At 45.0% G+C, this 19561-nt stretch overlaps 1 protein-coding gene across 2 annotated transcripts in view; it reads right to left on the bottom strand.

Annotated features, from left to right (window-relative positions):
• Xpnpep2 (X-prolyl aminopeptidase 2) overlaps positions 1-19561 on the bottom strand; it is a 30809-nt gene that overhangs the window by 3941 nt on the left and 7307 nt on the right. For both annotated transcript variants that reach the window (XM_021153652.2, XM_029472944.1), the window contains exons 5-20: positions 17782-17845; positions 16554-16658; positions 16235-16321; positions 15121-15267; positions 12067-12168; positions 11358-11439; positions 10881-11076; positions 10030-10119; positions 9230-9339; positions 8533-8610; positions 7054-7125; positions 5148-5208; positions 3811-3880; positions 3144-3248; positions 2720-2779; positions 1949-2025 (exon numbers count right to left, since the gene is read on the bottom strand). In XM_021153652.2, coding sequence (XP_021009311.1) covers positions 1949-2025; positions 2720-2779; positions 3144-3248; positions 3811-3880; positions 5148-5208; positions 7054-7125; positions 8533-8610; positions 9230-9339; positions 10030-10119; positions 10881-11076; positions 11358-11439; positions 12067-12168; positions 15121-15267; positions 16235-16321; positions 16554-16658; positions 17782-17845 — 1506 coding nt within the window. The remainder of the gene's footprint in view (positions 1-1948; positions 2026-2719; positions 2780-3143; positions 3249-3810; positions 3881-5147; positions 5209-7053; positions 7126-8532; positions 8611-9229; positions 9340-10029; positions 10120-10880; positions 11077-11357; positions 11440-12066; positions 12169-15120; positions 15268-16234; positions 16322-16553; positions 16659-17781; positions 17846-19561) is intronic.

The raw sequence follows: 19561 nt of genomic DNA, 5'->3' as shown, positions 1-19561 counted from the left end.
TGGAACTCACTCTGTAGACCAGGCTGGCCTCGAACTCAGAAATCCGCCTGCCTCTGCCTCCCAAGTGCTGGGATTAAAGGCGTGCACCACCACGCCCGGCTTATTGTTCGTTTTATTGAACTGTCTCTTCATGTCTTTTGCTCATTTCTCCCAGTTTTGATCTTATAGCTTTTTATCTTTACAGTAAATTAAGAATATTCATTTTTTCTTTGTTGCACTTAACTTGAAACAACCTTTTGTTTTGTTGTTGTTTTGTTTCTAAAGATTTGTTTATTTTATATATGTGAGTACACTGTCCTTGTCTTCAGACACATCAGAAGAGGGCATAAGATCCTATTACAGATGGTTGTGAGCCACCATGTGGTTACTGGGAATTGAACTCAGGACCTCTGGAAGACCAGTGCTCTCAATCACTTAGCTATCTCTCTAGCCCTTGAAACATCTTTTGATTTTGGCTATGATATGATTTTTATACAGACATTTTCTTTTTCTTTTTTCCCCCATACCCTCCCCCCTCCACTCCCCTACCCACCCACTCCCACTTCTTGGCCCTGGTGTTCCCCTGTACTGAGGCATATAAAGTTTGCAAGACCAAGGGGTCTCTCTTCCCATTGATGGCTGACTAGGCCATCTTCTGCTACAAATGCAGCGAGAGACACGAGCTACAGGGGGTACTGGTTAGTTCATATTGTTGTTCCACCTATAGGGTTGCAGACTCCTTTAACTCCTCGGGTACTTTCTCTAGCTCCTCCATTGGTGGCCCTGTGTTCCATCCAATAGCTGACTATACAGTCATTTTCTATTCAATTTAATTTTGAGCCCTTTTCCTCATCACTTCTGGGTCTTTTCTTGAAAGGTCCTTTTCCACTTGGGATTATAAATGAATTTATATAGGTTTTCTTGTAGGCCTTAGTAGTTCTATTGTTCACCATGAAACTTCAGTCCATCTGCCAGTAGGAGGAGGGAGCCAAGAGCGGGTAAGGGGTATGTGGATATGATCAAGGTACATGGTACCCCCGATTTCATTCAATGACTATGTGATAACAAACCCTCTTTGGTTCATCTGGGATTTTCTTTGCTGTAACAATGATGACATTTTGTTTATTCCCCACAATGATTAATTGTTCATTGCCTTGCCTATTTGTGAAGTGATTTCTTTTCTCTCCTGTGGTGAAGCACCAGCTAACTCCCCATGTTTATGTGAATTAGAGGTTTATTTCTGGACTGGCTGTTTTGATTCATTATTCTCGATGTCTGTTTCCTCTCCAGTGCCACCTTGGTTTTGTCGGGATAGTTTATGCTTGGCTTGGATAGGTCTGGTTTTCCCTATTGCTCCTCAAGCTTTCAATGTTCTTATTTTCCTAGCTGCTTTGCGTGTTTATTTTCACAAATAAACTTGACTATCATCGGTGAAGTCACAAAACTATCCACTTAACAGTGAAATTGAGGTTGTCTTGAATTTATAGATCAATTTACAGAGAATGGCATGTTCATAATATCAAGGCTTCCTCCCAGAGAGCACCATTTACTTAAATCTTTTTTATGCCCCTTAGCCGAGTTTCTCTGTGTAAGTCTTTTAAAGTTTATATCCAGGTATTTCATCTGGTTGGTTGCTATAATATCAAATCTTTATTTCTAACAAGCTCCCCTGGGGATTATTATGTGCACCAAAAAGAGTGATTTAGGGCAGGGATGCTGATTCACTTGGTCTGGAGTGGGGCCTGGCACTGATATTAAAAAACAAAACACAACAAAATCCCTAGCTTCCCAGATGATGCCAATGTGTAGCTTGAGAAACGGATTTATAGAATTCTTGAGGACCCAAGTAAGACTTCAGATCAATTCATACATGTACATCAAATGCCCCTCTCTTTTGGCCTTCCTTACTCCCATTGATCCCAGAGTCAGAATCATGCTGTCCACATGTGTCTAGCCCATGGCACATTACCTTGGTTTTTGCTTCTACCACAAGGGCGACATCTTCAAGACGGATTCCAAACTCCCCATCGTGGTAGTATCCAGGTTCTGAGAGATATGTGTAGAGATTCTAGTGATATTAAGTCACGGGAAAGACAGACCCATTCTCAGGTTGCCTATGCCTACCCACAAGTAACTGCATAGCCTGGCAGCTTTGCTGCCTATGGCTTTGGCTCTGTCAGCACTACAACTTGTTAGACACCAGGCCTTAAATCCTCTCTGGTAAAACTTGGTCTCACTTTCTCTCCTTTGTTGTCTAGTAAGGAAGACTGGAGCCTGCTTGGGGCTCTAATCTCTGTGTGCCATTATCCTATTACCCCAGCATTTGATAGACAGCTCCATAGTCTGGGTATCCACTTGGAAGCCATTTCCCAAGGATAAAAGGAGATTTTCATAAGAAAATCCAGGTATATTGGCACATGCTTGTAATCCCAGTACCGAAAGGGTGGAAGTAGGAGACTGGGAACTTAAGGCCAGCTTCAGCTATATAATGAGTTCAAGGATAGCTTGTGCCATATAAGATGGTCTGAAACAAAACAGCAAAAACGAAGGTATGGGCAGAGGGACTTGGAGTAAGGGTGTGATAACCATTTGGGTCTAGATTTGGGAAAGAAAGCAGTGATAGAGCCCAAGCTAAGCCACAGCTCGGCATGCTCCCTAAAGATGGGTGCATATGACTGCACTCCCCAGCTAACTCTACTCTGGGATTGGGTGGTAAGGTGGAGGGACTCAAGAACCATACCAATGGAAGTGAACATGCCCTTGGCCATGGCAATGTTGTTATACTGGAATCCCACTGGCCCTGGGAAGGAAGATATAAGCATGGTTTTAGTTCTCTATATCACCAGCTTGGAAGTGAGGAGATTCTGGGGAAGAAAGGTAGCTAGAGGGAAGGTCCCTAGGTATGTCTAGAAGAACTTGTCATATCTTGACACACCAGACAGACTTTGCCTTTTCCTTCTCAGACTATGCCATTTGGTCAACGGGCCTTGGTTCTCTCTGGAATGCCCACTGGCAGTATTCTTCATTTAGCTCTTGGAGCATCCTTCTCTATCTGGTGACCTTGGGTGGGTCATACCTTTTTGGAGGGGTTGGTAATTCCATGGTGGTGGAAGGCTCTATTTCATAGGAGAGGGTCAAACAGAGATGGCTGAGAATATACTTACACTCATGCACACAGAGGAAGTTGCCAATGCCATGACCTGTCCCATGACCATAATTGAGCCCAACTTCCCATAAGGCTCTTCGGGCAAAGGCTTCCACCACTCTCCCTGAAAGGGAAAAGAGATTGTTTCCAGTCCGTTGGCTGGACCCTAGACTGTCTACCTTGGCATTTCCTACTCCATGTCTAGGGTGGTACGTGAGCATAAGAGCTCTTAAGAGGACACTGGGGTGGGATGGAGAAAGGCTGATGGATGAAAGTAGGAAGTGTCTCTCTGATAAATCCAGTCCTATCCCTCACTATCTCGAGGGATACATACATTAGACTTATTATCTGGACTGATGACTCTACTGAAATGTTTTCTCATGACATAGGCCTTAGCACTTTGACAATAATGTCCTCCAAGAATTTATATATGATGTCTGAAGCTCACACTGACTTTCCCTGCCTCTGAGCAACAACACTGGATTAAGAGGCAGAGGACTTGGGTTCAAGGCCGGGTACCCCCAGTAATCCTATGTAGGACCTTGGACAAATCCTCTTTCCTGGCTAGACTTTCTTCTTTAAATGAGAGCGATGGGCTATCCCACTGGCCTCCCAGGATAGCAATCCAAGTCCCATAAAATCAGAGCCTTGAGGTGCCTGGGTCCAGTCTGTTTTCTGGAATCTACCTGATGTAGCAGCAGGAAAGACAAGTCTGGAAAGATCGATGTTTCCCATTAGCACTCGAGTATAGGCCTCCTGGTAAGGAAAGGGGAGGAAGAGGTAATATGAAGCACAGGAGGAGAGATAGGGGAATTTCCAGCTGCTTGGGTCTTAGAATAGATGGGAATGGAGGCCCAGGACAAAGGGTAGGAGACACATTCTCATGTGCAGTCACTCACTCAGGTTTTGGAAGATGACCAAGTGAAGGTAGGGGGAAAAGGTGTTTCCAAAGCTGGGGCCAATTCCATGTGCTTCTCTTAGGCTCATATACAGGGGTCATAGTCATGTGCAAAGGAAATGTAGAGGGTAGTGACTGAGTAGGTGACAGGCTCAAGTTTAGAATCCTGGCTTGGCCACTCACTGACTCTCTCCCCTCTCTATACCTTGGTGTCCTTATATTTGATAGGATGCTAGTGGTACCTGGTTGCTAAAGTCATAAGATAAAGTAGACTGACAATGAGCAGAAGCCAGTGAGCAAATGCTCAAGCAGAGTTAGCCTGCTTACTCCTTTATCCCTCACAGGTAGGCTTGCAGTTTGCTATGTGGCCAAGGTTGGCTTTGAGCAGTAAAAGCTTCCTGTCTTAACTGCCCCAGTATGTGCTACCATGCCTTAGCAACTTCCTTTAGCTTTCCTTAAGGTCTGAAGTGTGGGTTGGGTCTGATCATGTAGCAGAGCCTGTTTCCTGTTGGGGGAGAGAGAGATGGGCAGTGGTGACCTATTCTGGTCACTGCTAGTGGCCATGTGGTCACATCCTTTCCCCATACTCCTGCACTGGCTTGCCATTTGGGGCCCTGGGGAAACAGACTCCTCAACAGGCTGGTCTATGAGTTCCCGGAGGCCTGCACAACAGGGCTCCCTGTTCTGTGTTCCTGGTCTGCTGGCTGCATCTTAGCAGCTCCTTGGTCTACTCAGCACCCCGCCAGTGTCCTTGGTTCCACTCCAGCTGTGCAGACCTCCCTGTTTTCAGACCAGCTCTAGTTCTTCTGGATCTCAGATTCCCTGTGCTGTTTTTCTCCACTAAAAAGAGTTTTCCCTCCCTTTTGCAGAGCACAGGCTAACCATCCAGATGACCAATATCTATACATTCATACATGGACACAACAAGAGGATGCACATGGCCTGAGGTCTTGGTGGAGGCCCGATTTTGCATTGGCTTTCCTGGTACTTTTTGTGTGACCTTGGGCAAACTAAATCACTTCTCTGGGCCTCGGTTTTACTCTCATCAATTTGAAAGGGCTCTTGATGAGTAAACTGAAGGCACTTGGAGTAAACTGAAGGGAAAAATTAGGGTCCAGCACTTACCTTTTGGAAGGCAGTAGGAGTGCCCCAATGTACTGTTCTGGTGATATCTGTGGTCCCATCCCTGTGGAGAGAGAGAACTAATACATCTAATTCTGCTGAGGACTTGGGTGGAGGGCCCAGGGCCATGGTCTTCCTGTATATTTACTATTGTTTGTTTCTACTGGGCTTTGAGTGACTGGGCTGGAATAGGACATGTGAAAGGGCAAAAGGGAGAGAGAGAACTGGGCATGGTGGTGCAGACCTGTAATCTTGGTATGCAGGAGAATGAGTTAGGAAGATTGTGATGGCAATGCCAGTCTGGGCTACACAGTGAGATCGTGTCAGGAAGAGAGAAAGGAAGAAAGAAAGAAAAAAGAGAGAAAGAGAGAGAGAAAGAAAGAAAGAGAGAGAGAAAGAAAGAAAGAAAGAAAGAAAGAAAGAAAGAAAGAAAGAAAGAAAGATTGATGGATGGGAGGGGGATAGAGGATAGGTACCACCATTAGAATCATATCTCAGCATCCATGTAACAAAGAGACTTAGTAGAATTCTTAAGGTAAAAGTCACTATGTTCAGGGCATTGCCTACCTCTGTCTATCTGTCTGTCTATCTATCTATCTATCTATCTATCTATCTATCTATCTATCTATCTATCTCTATCTCTATATCTCTATATCTATATATATTTATCTCAATAATTACAGATGGGAAGACTGAGGTTGAGAAAGGTGACAATATCCTAACATTTCTACAGTCATAGCCATTTACTATTTATAGGACACTTCTGCATCTCCCCACAGAGGGCAGCAGAGCAGGCTTCCTTATTAAAGATGAGGCCACTGAACCCATTAGGCTGTGAGGTTGTCTCCTTCCCCAAGATTTGGTTAAAGCCAGGCTAGAGAAAATGCTGACTCCGCATAAGATGCTCTTGGTTATGGGCATGGCTTGGAATTCCATGAAAGTGAAGCCAGAGCCAGCAGGTCCAACTCACAATCATTAGCTGTAGTGGTTCCCCCAGACAGGCACGGAGCATAGCCATCCCATGGGGGAGGCATGGAAAAAGGGTCCCAGGACTCTGGGGCTTCTTGAGACTAGGTCATGGGGCATGGGGAACTTCTTCCTCGGGAGAGAAGAGGAAGTGAGGTGACTATTTCCCTACCTCACCCTCTTCTAAGCATGCCCCAACCCAACACGCCCCCACAGATGTACTTCCTCTTTACAGCCATCTCAAGTTCACACAGCATCAATCTAGTGAGAAGTACAGGCTGCTAAACTGAGCACATGGCAAGCTGGCTCCCCAACAGGTGTGCTATGAACAAGAGCCTCTGTCCTTGGTGCGTTCACCCTTTCCACGGGATAGAAGTTGGGAAACCCAATAAAACTGTGAATGATTAGCCACACATTTCAAAGGAATATGGTTAGCTCATTAGGCATGATTGTCACACTGGAACTGTGTAGGTTAACACTGTACAAAACAATCACTTCTAAAGGGCTTCGTCTTTTATCTGCCTCCATCTTCAACCTTACGTGGTCACTCCTCTTGCCACAGGGAATGAGCTGATGTGGGCTATGTCTAGGGCTTGCTTGAGTGGGTGAGAATATAGGTGCTCACGTTTGTGCAGCCAGGCAGATCTGTGTAAATAATTTGCAGACTTGAAAAAAAAAATTCCTTAAGCAAGTCCAGTCTTTTCCTAAGTCTCACCCGGTGCTGCATGAGTGCCCCCATTATTCTAACCTCTGTGTGTTTTCTACTGTGCAGATGCCCACAATGGGAACATGAGAAGGCTGCTCAGGGCTTATTCAATACAGTTCCCTGCTTTAATCAAATGAAGACCTATGACTCAGGAAAGGCATCTTCAGCCAGCCTCAGGAAATCCAGAATGTCTGAGCTAAGCGCTAGGCCAAGGCACAGTGGGGTGGGTATACATACCAGTATTGCCCCCCAGAATCCACCAGGTACATCTCATCCGAGGACAGCTTACGGTGCAGCTCTTTTGTTGGGCTAGGAATGAAAAACAAATACTGAGAGGAGAGACTCTGAACCCTGCACTAGGCAAACAGGGTGGAGCTGAGACCAGGGGCTAAGGAGCAACAGAAGAACTCCCTTTACTTGGGGGCTAGCCTTCCAGGCTCTCTGCGCTGGGGAAATAATCTCTACACAGCTGCCAATCCTGGCAAGCACTTGGCTCTGACAGAAGCTGCAGCTGCTGTCTTAGCACACTTCTGTTTATCCTGCATATGGCCAAGCAGGACTTTGGTCCTTGGAAAGAGGAGCTAAGAGTTTCAGAGGCTACTTGGTTTGGCCATCTCTCCTCACATAAGAACAAACCCACAGAGGCAAGAGGCTTGCACGAGGTACACAGCAAAGCAAAGAGGTTCTGGGCCTGAACTCTCTTTCTCTGTAAGTCCTTGATACATCCAAGAGGGCCCCAAGGAGCTAGTGCATAGGAAGAGAGGGGACTTTAAAAATAGGGCTGGACAACAATATTTTGGGGGACTAAGGTATATCAGCCCTACTATGCTCGAGCTTCCACGGGCAAAGGTTGGGGAGGGACCAGGGAGGGAGAACTCTTTTAGGCATGCCAGGTCTTTCTCTGGAGGGCCTCTGACTCCTCTTTTGTCAAGTCCAGGCCAACTTGATGCATTTGGTTAATTTGGTCCTCCAAATTTTATCAGGCAGGCCTATCATGGCTTGTTTTCTGTGAGACCAAGTATTTGACTATCTTATATTTTGCACTCACTATAGTTGACAGAAGCTGAATAGACAGGCCTTTTCTCTGTGGGGTTTTGTGTGATTATACTCATGCCTGAAATCACAAATTGCTAGCCTGACTGAGTTATGAAGCAAACCCCATCTCAAGCTAGCTGTGGTGATGCATACCTTTAATCCCAGCACTTAAGAAACCTTCGTCAGGAAGATTAGGAAACCCAATCTTGACTATGTAATGAGTTTGAGACTAGCCTGGGCTACATTAAACATTGTCTCAAAAACAAAAACAAAAACAAAAACAAAAACAAATACTACTACCAACAACAAAACCCAAACAAACCACCAACCAACCAACCAAAAAACCCAAGTCAAAAAACTATTTCTGAAAAAAAAAAAAAATTCACAGAAAGAGCTTCTAACAGAATCTATGCTTTCCTTGAACCCTAAAGACCCCAGAAGCACCCAAGCACTCCCCAAATCCCTGCTTTTTGGGAACAAAAGCCATTCTCAGACCTATTAATTTCAAGGAGATTGCGAATGGCAAAGGAGTTCCTCCCTTGACCACCCACAGTCCTGAAGGCCCCCAACCTTAAATTTGACTCAAAGCTTAGAACATTCCCTTCCCAACCCAGGTCCCCTCTACTCAGAACCATGACCCCTGCTCACAAGCACTGTAGAAACTTATTTGTTCTGAAGTACCTGTAATGGGCCAGGGCGGCATTCAGGCCACTGGCAGAGATGGTTTCAAAACTGGGTCCAGAGGAGAAGTTTTCATTCCTAGGCAAGGCAAGGTAAGGAATGGGCAGAGAATGGCGCAGGGACTAAGCTGTGACTAGGATATGTCACACAGCAAATGCTCAGCTGCCTTCACCCCAACTTGACTCCATTTACCTCTCCCTGCCCCACCTCCGCCAGCTTTGTCCTGTCACATATAGAGAGAACACTCAAGCACAGAGAAGGATAGATTATGGGCACCAATTCTTGACCTTTGCCTCTACTTTCCTTACAGGAGAGAAGAAAGGTAATTCCCTGTATCTGAGAAACATCCCACCCGTGTGCTATGTCTTGCACCTCAAACATAGATGCTATGCAAGCAGCCTCAAGAAGCCTTCTTTCTACTGGAAGCTCCTAAGAGTCCCAGGGGCCCCCTGGCCTAAGCAGGCCTTTCCCAGGGAGAAGGAGCTGTGTCTGAGGCATTCGCTAGGGGGTGCTGTTGGGTTGTCCCCACTTTCAGCAGGGCTGGAGAATATCTTCCAACACCCCAAGCACCGCTCCCAGACCACCCACGAACCTGTCAATCTCACTTCCAAATACAAGCAGGATCTTTATTCTTCCTAAGGAGACTAATTACTCCTCACTTCCCCACCCCCACACCAAAAGATAATAAGCCCAGTACCGTCGTAACTCATCAATGTATTCTGCCCCAGAAAACTCATCCACCGTGCCTTTGGGCACGTTCTTCTCCAACCAGACCAAGTACTGGATCACAGCCACAGCGTCCCGCACCTGAAGCCGGAAGAGTGACTAAGGCTGGCCGAAATGGCAGCCTCCTCGCTTAGGGAAGACGATCAGATAGCTGCCCTGGGACTGAGTGCTTTTAAAACATGACAATTTTACTGGCTACTGGATAGCAAAAGGATTCTCATTAATGTTTATATCTAAACAGAGTGTGCTCATGTTTTTAAAAGCCTTCTTATCTTTAGAAATACTCACTGAAGCAGTGACAGTTGAAATGATAGAATATGTGGGGTATGCTTTAAAATAATCCAGCAGCAAGGAGTGGGACAGGAGGGTCATGCACAGGGGTGTGGGTGGTGTTACAGATGAAAGAGCTTTGGGCAAGACTTGATTATTGAAGCTGGGTAATGGTGACATAGGGAATCTTAGGCTATTTTCTGTTCTGTAGTGTATGTTATTATTATTTTTTTAAGAAAAAAATATTTCAAAAAAAGGTCTTTTATCCTAATGTCTAAAAAGTGAGTCATCCTCTTGCCAGGCAGGAAATTGTTACATCTAACACTTATTTAATACAGGCAGTGTTCAAAGCAATGCAATCATCACATGTAATATCTACATATCTATATAAATATAGAGATATTTGTTGTTTCTTGCTTTTTTTTAGAGTCTTCCTCAGGCATCTTCTATCTAGGAGGCTAACTCATGAAGCCGACCTCCCAAAGGGCCATATGGACTTACGTGGCTGCTCTTCAAAAGGGCCTGCTCCTTGCTGTTCTTTACAGCCTTGATTAACATCACTGGGGAGTAGGTGTCTGTCACAAGTTTCTCCTGTTGAGAATAGGGACCGAAAAATGCACTAGATGCACTGTCCAAGATAAGCAGTGCTTACAAAGGACAGAGAGCAAGTCCCACTGGGGCGAGACTGTAAGACTTGCTGATCTCTTTGACCAGGCCCTCTCCTTTGGCTATTTTCTGGATAGGCAGGACTTTCCTACTTTTCTGCCTATGGGTTTCCTTGGTGAGCACTGTCCTGGTACCAGCAGTCAGGCCTGGCATGCTAGAGTCCACAGGTTGTTCTAGCAGTCAAAGTTTCTTATACATATCAGAGAGGTTACCAGCCCCCAGGCATATACTTTGTCAGCCAAAGGACTTCACAAGTGCTATATCCTTGCAGTCTGCAAAACTCCTGTAAGTGTTCAACTTCATTACCATTTTAAAGAAACAGAGATCTAGACTGACTGAGCTACTTGTCCAAGGTCACTGCACGACCCTTTAGAAAAAGAGCTCAGATCAGAATCAGGTTCAGATGGCTCTAAAGCTTCTTCTAGACCAGGCTACATTTTGTCTAGTCTCCTCAAAAAAGTTGCCCATGGGCCCTGTGGACAGACACCCCTGCTGCCTCTTCCTCATCCTCGTCCTTCTCCTCTTTCTCCTCTTCTTCTTCCTCCTCCTCAGTCTCCCATCAATGAGGTCTACACGGGTACACAGTGCACATTAGCTGCCTGACAAGTTGGCCCAATAGAGGAGGGGTCCCATTTTGTCAGTTGTTATGCCTGGAGCAGAAGGAGGCCAGTGACTGACAAACCTACCTTGGGTATCACTTCATAGACCCCATAGGTGGTATAGCTGACCCCAATCAAGATTTTCACATCCCCTGAGGCATAGGCCTTCACACTGTCACGAACTTGACTGTAGTCCTCAAGTTGTACACACATGGGTAATGTGCAGTTTGTATTCAGGTACTGCAGGGTCTCGAGGCTAAAGCGACTCTTGTTGACAAACAACCTATGTGGAGAGGGAAGACCAGGAGGGTCCTGAGTGCTTGCCTACTAAGGAGAACACATGAAATTGGAGGCATATACCAGTCTTTTGATTCCAAAAGGTCACAGGAAGCCAACATAGAGAACCAGGGGATTAGACTTGGGTTCACTGGGACCAGAAGTCAAGGGGTCATCTAGTGGTGGGCACCCAAATTTATGAGTACTCTGAAGGCTGTGACATCAGTGGTATAGGATAGGGTGGGAGTTAGAGGAAACTCACAACAGTAAGCTAAGGAGAAGCTGTACCTGATGGAGGAGTCCGTGAGCAGTGCATAGGAGTAGAAGAAGGGGTTATAGGGGATGTCACTGCTACGAAGGTTGAAGAGCCCTGGAAAAGAATTGATGGGATTGTTGGAGGCTGTTCTGAATGGGGGCCATCATTTATAACACCTATGTTCCACTGTTTAGTTTGGCTTCAAGATTTTTACTGACAGCAGCCTCTGAATGCTTCTTAATCTTAGAGATCATGGAGATGCTGAAGAGAGCTATAGATGTCCCCCCCCCCTCCAAAATAGAGATAGGTGACAGTTAGCACTCAGTATGGGTACATTCTCTAAATGTCTGAAGTTCAGCCATAGGAATTGGACAGACAGCCCTCAGTCATGTGGGGACAGAATAGGGTTACTCTGGGTATCAAAGCTGTCCTGGATGACAGCCAGGGCTGCTGGTGGCTTTGTGGGCCTTCTTCCTCCTAAGAAGACATAATTACCCTGCCACTCTGGCCAGTACATTTCTCAGGTGGCCTGTGGGCTTACCCACTTGCTTGGAGCTCCCTAGCTTCCTTGTTCTATAGCCCCAAATAGCTGCTCTCTTCCCCTCTGAGTTCCCACAGACTATGATCTTGGAGCTTGTAGGAGCTGGTGAATATGTTGTTGTTTTAGGAAAAGCTGTATGTTGCAAGGTCCAGGAAGCTTAGGACTACCAGACTGACCCATGTTCAAAAATCCCCACTCACAGGCTGTCTCATCAAGTGCAGATAGAAGGACCCCAGTTGGAGTCTTGGCGTGGTGCTCCATATAGCTTCGGACAGCGGATACTTTTTCCTGCCAAGTGCTCCCTAGAAGCAAAGGAACCCAAAGAAAGTATGAGTGACATACCTTGTCTTTGGCATAGGGATTCGGGGAAACTCCCTAAGAATAGTATTTTTCCTTTATTTCTGGTGGAGGATATGGAGCCAATGGCCTTGAACATTGGGCAAGTACTTTATGACTGAACTACTCAATCCCTCTATATTTCCCAAAGCTGTAGAAGTCTATCATCAAACAGGATCTGACTTGTATTATTAATGACTTGCCCCCTAACCCAGATGGGCCTTCAACCACAGTCACAAGTCAAATCACGTGAGTTGCCCGGAGTCTCATAGCTTAAGAGGTGCAGCAGGGATTTGAACCCATATATGTGTGATGGGCCTGGCCCACACTCCGAGAATCTGCACTAATACTGAGCTTTCTTCTTAAAGTTTTTCAGTCTCTCTCTTTTTTTTTTTTTTTTTTTTTTTTTAGACAGGGTTTCTCTGTATGGCCCTGGTTTTCCGGAACTCACTCTGTAGACCAGGCTGGCCTCGAACTCAGAAATCCGCCTACCTCCGCCTCCTAAGTGCTGGGATTAAAGGTGTGCGCCACCACGCCTGGCTAAAGTTTTTCAGTCTTTTAAGTGGTCTTTAACTTTGTCCAGTACTTTCCTTTCTTGGTTCTATGAGTTCAGTTTTCATCTCCTTTTCTGCCTCCTGCAAGGCATTCAAAGTCTCTCTCTAGACAGTGCTAGGGGAAAAATTGGCAGAATGTCATAAGCATTAAGATTCCTACTTGGGCCCAGATACAGAAATGATATCTTAATGCTATTAAGAAACTTTATGCAAATGGGTTAAACTATTCAACTAGAACCAAAAGCTCTGGGTATGATATACTTTTAAAGTTTATTTTATTCTGATAAAACAAGACAGTTTAGCCTTCATAAAGAACACAGTTCAGCTGGCTTTCAGTATCCTCACAGTGTTGCACAACCATTGCCAGTATCTAATTCTAAAACATTTTCAACATCTCCAAAGGAAACCTTGTACCCATTAAGGAGTCCCTCCTCATTTCCTCTCCTTCCAGCCCCAGGAAATCACTAATCTACTTTCTGTCTCTGTGGATTTGCCAAGGCTGGGTGTTTCCTATAAATGGAATCATACAAGTTGTGGCTTCTTCCACTTAAAATTATGATTAAGATTAAGTATTACTTTGTATGTTGGCCCATGCCTCTATGGGAGGCTGAAACAGGCGGATCACTGTGGGTTTGAGGCCATTTTGGGCAATATAGTAACTATAATGTCAGCCTGGGCTACGGAGTGAGATCCTGTCCCAGAAAGAAAACAAGGCAAAACACCCAAAACCTTAGAACCCCCAAAAGAAAGATGTGTAACTATGATCCATTTGGAGAAAACAAAAATCACACACAAATGGTCAGACACGTGAGTGGCTAACATTTCCCGTGCCAGCCACACCTTGCCTTTGCCTTTCCACACCACCTTTAACGCCTAGACGTGGCTGGAGAGGAACATTCATTTTTATCTATGCATCTTGAAGTTGAACACTGTTCTTTGGCTTCTGGGCTAAGCTCTGACTCCAAATGTCTTTTCCTTGAAGACTAATGACTCCTTAGCATCTCCTAGCTTATGGGAAGTGACAAAATCCATGTGAATTCTGTCTCAATCCTTGAGAGTCTTTTTTTCCATGTTATCCTCCCCTTTCCCTGGCACAGTGGAGGCCTTTATATCTGAGTAAGATGAGTGGTATTTACGGTCAAACACTCATAGATTGCAAGTCTCTTTAGAAACTAAGTCAAGGTGCACAAAGAAGGATTCTGCAAGTTACACTGGGACAGATAAAAAATTGGACACTGTTTCTACTTGTTTCATCATAGCCACAATTTTGAAATTTCCCTCTCACTTTCTCCACTCCTTTCTAAATCAGAAATAATATGTGGATTTGTGTGTAGAAAGGGGGTTTTCAGATTGCTCAATGTGACAAGAAATGCAACTCCATTGGCCCATTCAGAATTTCCAGGGAGGTTAGTGACCAAGACCCTGATTCATGATAGGTCCCCTAGCCCTGGTCAGAATTCAGTTATTGCTTACAAGAATCATAATGCAAGCTGTACTTTTATATCAGACTAAGATAATTCCAGTGAGGTCTTGGTTACAGATGCTAGACTTTTCTGGGTCAATTAACCTTATTTTGTGGTCCAGCCAAAACCCTCTTCTGTGCCACAGACTGTCACTGAGATTAATCATCTACTTCTTCTGTCCAAGTTAGTTCTGTCCAAAACTCTAAAGCCTTCGTTAGAGTAGAACCAGAAGTGAAGAGCTGAATGACTCCAGCAGTTTCCACTACCAAATAAACAACTATGATCATGGGCTTGTTCTTTTAAGAAAGATTTTTAAAGAAGTGGGAGGTAGAGCAGGGTGAGCTGGAGAGATGGCTCAACTGTTAAAAGCACTACTTGCCATTCCGAAGGATGTGGGTTTGATCCCCAGCACCCACATGGCAAATCATACCCATCTGTAACTCCAGTCCCAGGGGAGTCTGATGCCCTTTTGTAGCCTCCTCAAGCACTGTATGCACCTGACTGCACAGACACCATGCAGGCCAAACAAACATCCAGACACAAAAAAGGACAATGGAAAACTTTTTAAAGAAAGGGTTTTTTGTTGTTCCAACTTTCTTTGATTCTCTTGTTCCCTCCTTTTCTACTGTATCTTTCTTCAAATCCTAACACTGCTTTTTTCAGTATTTTCTAAATATAGTCTGAGCACCTTTGGACTCTGTGAGGGGAGAGAGAGAGAGAGAGAGAGACAAAAAAAAAATCTGCATTTTAACCAAGCATCTCAGGTGGTTTGTAAAACATTACTTTGTTGCCTTGTTTAATGACATTTTCAGGGAAAAATACCATCAGCAGCACTGGGGATTATGCTGGTAGGGACCCTTATTTGTACAAATTCAGAAGGAGAATAGGCCTATGGAATCACCTGTAAATTCTTTCGGCAGGGCATAAATGGGTTGGCTTGGCACTGGGGGCCTCTCTGACCCCCATGCCACGTCAACAAGGTTGGTTGTAACCGATAACAGGTGTCTGCTGGAGTCTTGGAATCCTTGATCATAATTTTTCCAGGAATCTGCAGAGATAGAAAGGAGTCACTTGCCCCTCATCCATTTGCAACTCAGTGAAATCTGGCCTAGGCAAAGTTAGTCCTGCAGCCTTGCCTTTGCTTAGCTCCTATGTCTCCATAGCCTGGCTGAGGTTCCAGCCCTCTGAAATGCACACCTCTCCTTCACAGTGCATCTTCCATCTGTCTTTGCCTGCTTTCCAAACCTAATGGTCCCACTCCTGCCTTGATGCTGTCCACTGTCAGTTAGCTAAGTTTGCATTTCTCTGCCCCATTCCCTGGCACAGTGCTAGGGCTTGAACCCAGGACCTTGAGGATGTGATGGAAGTACTCTACCACCACACATTATACCCTTAACCCTAATATGGTCTTTTTAAAGTGTCAGTGATTGGGGACAGTACTTTTAAGGTACAAGACATTTTTATTAGGCTGTAATGTCACCATTCAGAGCATTGGATAGGTCAACAAAAAGGTTAGTTTGGAAGTAGGAGCCTTTCAATGTATATTCATGAAGTCTTTGATGGTATGGGCTATCCATCTGTCTGGGGCCGCAGAACTTGGGGAGCTGTATTCCCTGGAACCCTGATTTGCTCAAAGGCCCTTTCTATACTTTTCGCTCTTCTAAGATACCTTCCGAATATGTTTTCTAAGAGATCCCAAGTACCACGATTGGTAGATTCCAGGACCCAGAGGATGGTTCTGGGGTCAAAGATATACCAGACCTATTTATTCACTAGATCTTAATTATTCCAAGTCATCTAGGTTGGCTTTCTGCATTTATGCTTTTTACAAACATTTTGATTCTTTTAAAATATATTTTAATTACACAATCCATGAACATCTCTTTGTTACAAAATATTTCTACAGCCACAACGTCAAGATCCCCTCTCCCTAAGCAAATATGTGTGCCTCCCAGGAGGCTGAGCAACCCTTGTGGTCAGTTCTCACAAATCCAGGGACTAAGAGAAGAACATACCAACAGAAAAGAGGAAGGGGTCGAAGCCCACGTTCTCTCCATCAGGGACTTCAGCTAAGATCCAGGCGACAATGGAAGAAATGCTAACTGAAAGATGGGAGGGAACACAAAAGTAACTTCCCAGACTAGAGAGCACCCAATGCCTTAGGCAGACTTTAATCTGCCACATGTGTGTGCCTCAAAGATCAGGCATGCCCTCGTGTCTCCTGAACTACCCACGGAGGCCACGCACCACTGTATAGACACCCACTCACCTGTAGTTCCCCAAACCTAGTCTAGAGTCCAAGGCTGGGGGAACAAACCCACGTGAGCCTTCTACCTTCCTTGTGCAGCTCCCAGTTGCAGTCCATCTGCCTCTCAGCCTGAGTCCAGTAACGACTATCGGTCCAGACAGCTGCTTTCCCCATGGTCACCACAGCAGTACCTGCAGCAGAATGGAGAAGTCTAGAGGTGAGGATAAAGATGAAAGTGAGGAATACAACTTTGTTGAATGTACAGTGTAGTACTGGCTCTGTCACAAGGGTCTCTAGAATGAGCTTCTCTCCCCCATTGGCAGGAAGAGAGCTCTGTAGGAGATTTTGTTTGTTTGTTTGTTTGTTTTTTTCGAGACAGGGTTTCTCTGTGTAGCCCTGGCTGTCCTGGCACTCACTTTGTAGACCAGGCTGGCCTCAAACTCAGAAATCCGCTTGCCTCTGCCTCCCAAGTGCTGGGATCAAAGGCGTGCGCCACCACGCCCGGTTTGTAGGAGATGTTAAAGGCATTCTTGTCTACAAAGGGAGCTCACTGGGCAAACTGTCTCTGCTTTGTGCTCTTGGTCCTTAGAGAGGGAGGGCCTTTAAAACTAGGAAAAGAATTTGCTTGGCTCCCAACAGTCCAAAGGAACTAATGTTGCACATGTGTCTTCTCAGGAAAGATGAGAGCTGATAAAACATCAAACTAGGTGCCTGCCTGAGGACTGATAGGGAAGACAAATTCAGCAACTGTGCTAGAGAGAGTAAGGGCTCACAAAGCGGGAGGCAGAGCACCTTGAGGCCCAGGAAGGAATGTGTGAGGGTCAACAAAGGAAGCTGCCTTTTATTTCAGGGAACAGAATCAGGCCCTTCAGAAACTGAAAGGAGACCTCATTAAGAGCCATGCTTATGTCTCATTTGGCCATGTAGAGTGATTTCTGTAAAAAACACCCTAAAAGTAAAACTTTATCCCCAAATGAACCATTATGTAAAAGGAAGAGCAGGCTTTTTGACAATAGATGTGGAAGTAGCAATTGCTTCGGAAATCAGCCTCAAGGAGTGCTGTGCTAGGCTGGCTGTGGCAGAGGCACCAAAGCCTGGGAAGGAAGCCAGGGGGCGGGGGCAGCTCCTGTGCAGGTGTGGCCAGTGGGGTATGAGATATTTGATCCGGGGAACATGCTAGGTTTCTGGGGGTGGGGAGAATGAGAATGAATGCCAGCCTGTGGTCTTGGATGCTGGGGAACTGGCCATCCCAGTTCCTCTATAACCAGCTCAGGTCTACCAACAGAAGTAATGATGGTGGATAATGGCTCTTACCTGCAGACCCTGTGAAGCCTGAAATCCACTCTCGCCTCTTATCAGGTTTGCCAATGTACTCACTCTAGGAAATCAACAATACCATCATTAACTTCCTTCACAGACTCAGGTGCCAAGTGGAAGGCCACAACTACATCTTGGATTTTTCCTGTCTTGCCACATCAGGCATTCTTCCCCCCCAGGAAGTCTCTGTAGCTCCTTCCACATGCTGTCTTCTTTACTTTTCAGAAACTGTGCCTCTTGGGGTATAATGTCCACCGTTTAGCACTAGACTGGATTATATCAGACTGTTCTGCAAAATTTACCACTGTGAGCATAATGCAAATTCAATATGGTCATGTCTTTTGGTACTCCCCTTAAAATATCATGTCTTCTTTTCCAGTCTATCACACTATATTGGGTACTGCATAAATAGCGTTTACCTAGGACTTTATACACTGACCAGTTAGACATCCATACCCATGGATTCTGTATCTGCAGCTTCTATCAACCTTGGCCTTGGTCAAAAATATTGGGGGTGGGGGAATGGCACTGCATTCAATGTATATCATTATTCCCTAAGCAAAACAATATGGTAACATTTACATAGCATTCGTATTGTGTTAGGCACTATAAACCTTCTAGAGATGATTTTAAAGCATATAGAAAGCTCTGTATAGATTATATGCAAACACTATGTCGTTTTGTATGCGGGCGTTGTAACATCCATCTTTTGGACTGTCGATACAAGATGACTTTATGTTAGTTCTCATCATCCTTGAAGACACGTCATTGTTATTTTTGCTGAAAGGAGCTTGAATCTTTAGTCAAAGTTCTTATGTATCCCCGGCAGGTCAGAAATTAACTGAAGCCGATACACTGACTTTGAAAATGCCTTTTTCTTCTAGCTGGATTGGTATGAGATGCTGCATGAGGTAGAGGCAGAGCTACTGGTAGGAAAAAGTGGGCTGAGTAGGCAAGGCTGCTATTTTGGGAAAATGGTTCATATAGAGACCATCACCTTGTTTTCTGTCTGCTTTTGCCCCTCAGTCTACTGCCCACGTCTATATAGTCTAGCTAGCACCCTGGATCATTATACTGCTCCAACCAACAGAGTCTGAGACAAGCTGGACCAGGAAGGAGCTTAGAATTCTTTCAGGTCCATTTCCAGTGATAGCCTAAACATTCTTTCTGAAGTTGGTCAAAATCACTTCCAGAGTTGTTTTAAGTTTTTACACATTTTGTGTGTGCGTGTGCAAGTGTGTGCATGTATGTGTGTGTACATGTATGAGTGTGTGTGTGTGTGTGTGTGTGTGTGTAGACATATGCATGTGGAGGTTAGAGAAAGCCTTGTGGGAGTTGGCTCTCTTATAGGTTCTAAGGATTGAACTCAGGTTATTGAGCTTGGTGGCAAATGCCATTACCAACTGAGCCACATCCCCAGCACCAAAGTTGTTTGTGTAATGTTGCTTCTAGAGGTCAAGAAAATTTGGCCTTGTTTTTTCTCCAGTGTAAAGAAGTATGTTCTTTCAGTTGACCTTAAATGAGTGTATGGGAAGTTTTCCATTGTTTCGGATAGCCCTGGGGCGTATTTGATGTTAATTCTGTTCTCCTGTGAGGGGCTGTAACAAGGAATGAGTCAGCACTCAGGTGATTTCCTGTAAACCTTCTTCCCACCTTAATTTATAAATAAAGTCTAGAGCTGGTGATTGAGCGGAGAATGCGGGGAAGGTGGAGCTGAAGGTTTTGGGAGAGAGAGAGAGAGAGAGAGAGAGAGAGAGAGAGAGAGAGAGAGAGAGAG

Source organism: Mus caroli, chromosome X, assembly GCF_900094665.2.
Source record: "Mus caroli chromosome X, CAROLI_EIJ_v1.1, whole genome shotgun sequence".
In the NCBI taxonomy this organism is placed as follows: Eukaryota; Metazoa; Chordata; class Mammalia; order Rodentia; family Muridae; genus Mus; species Mus caroli.
The sequence above is the reverse complement of the archived record's forward strand: the minus strand, read 5'-3'. Positions and strand labels throughout refer to the sequence as shown.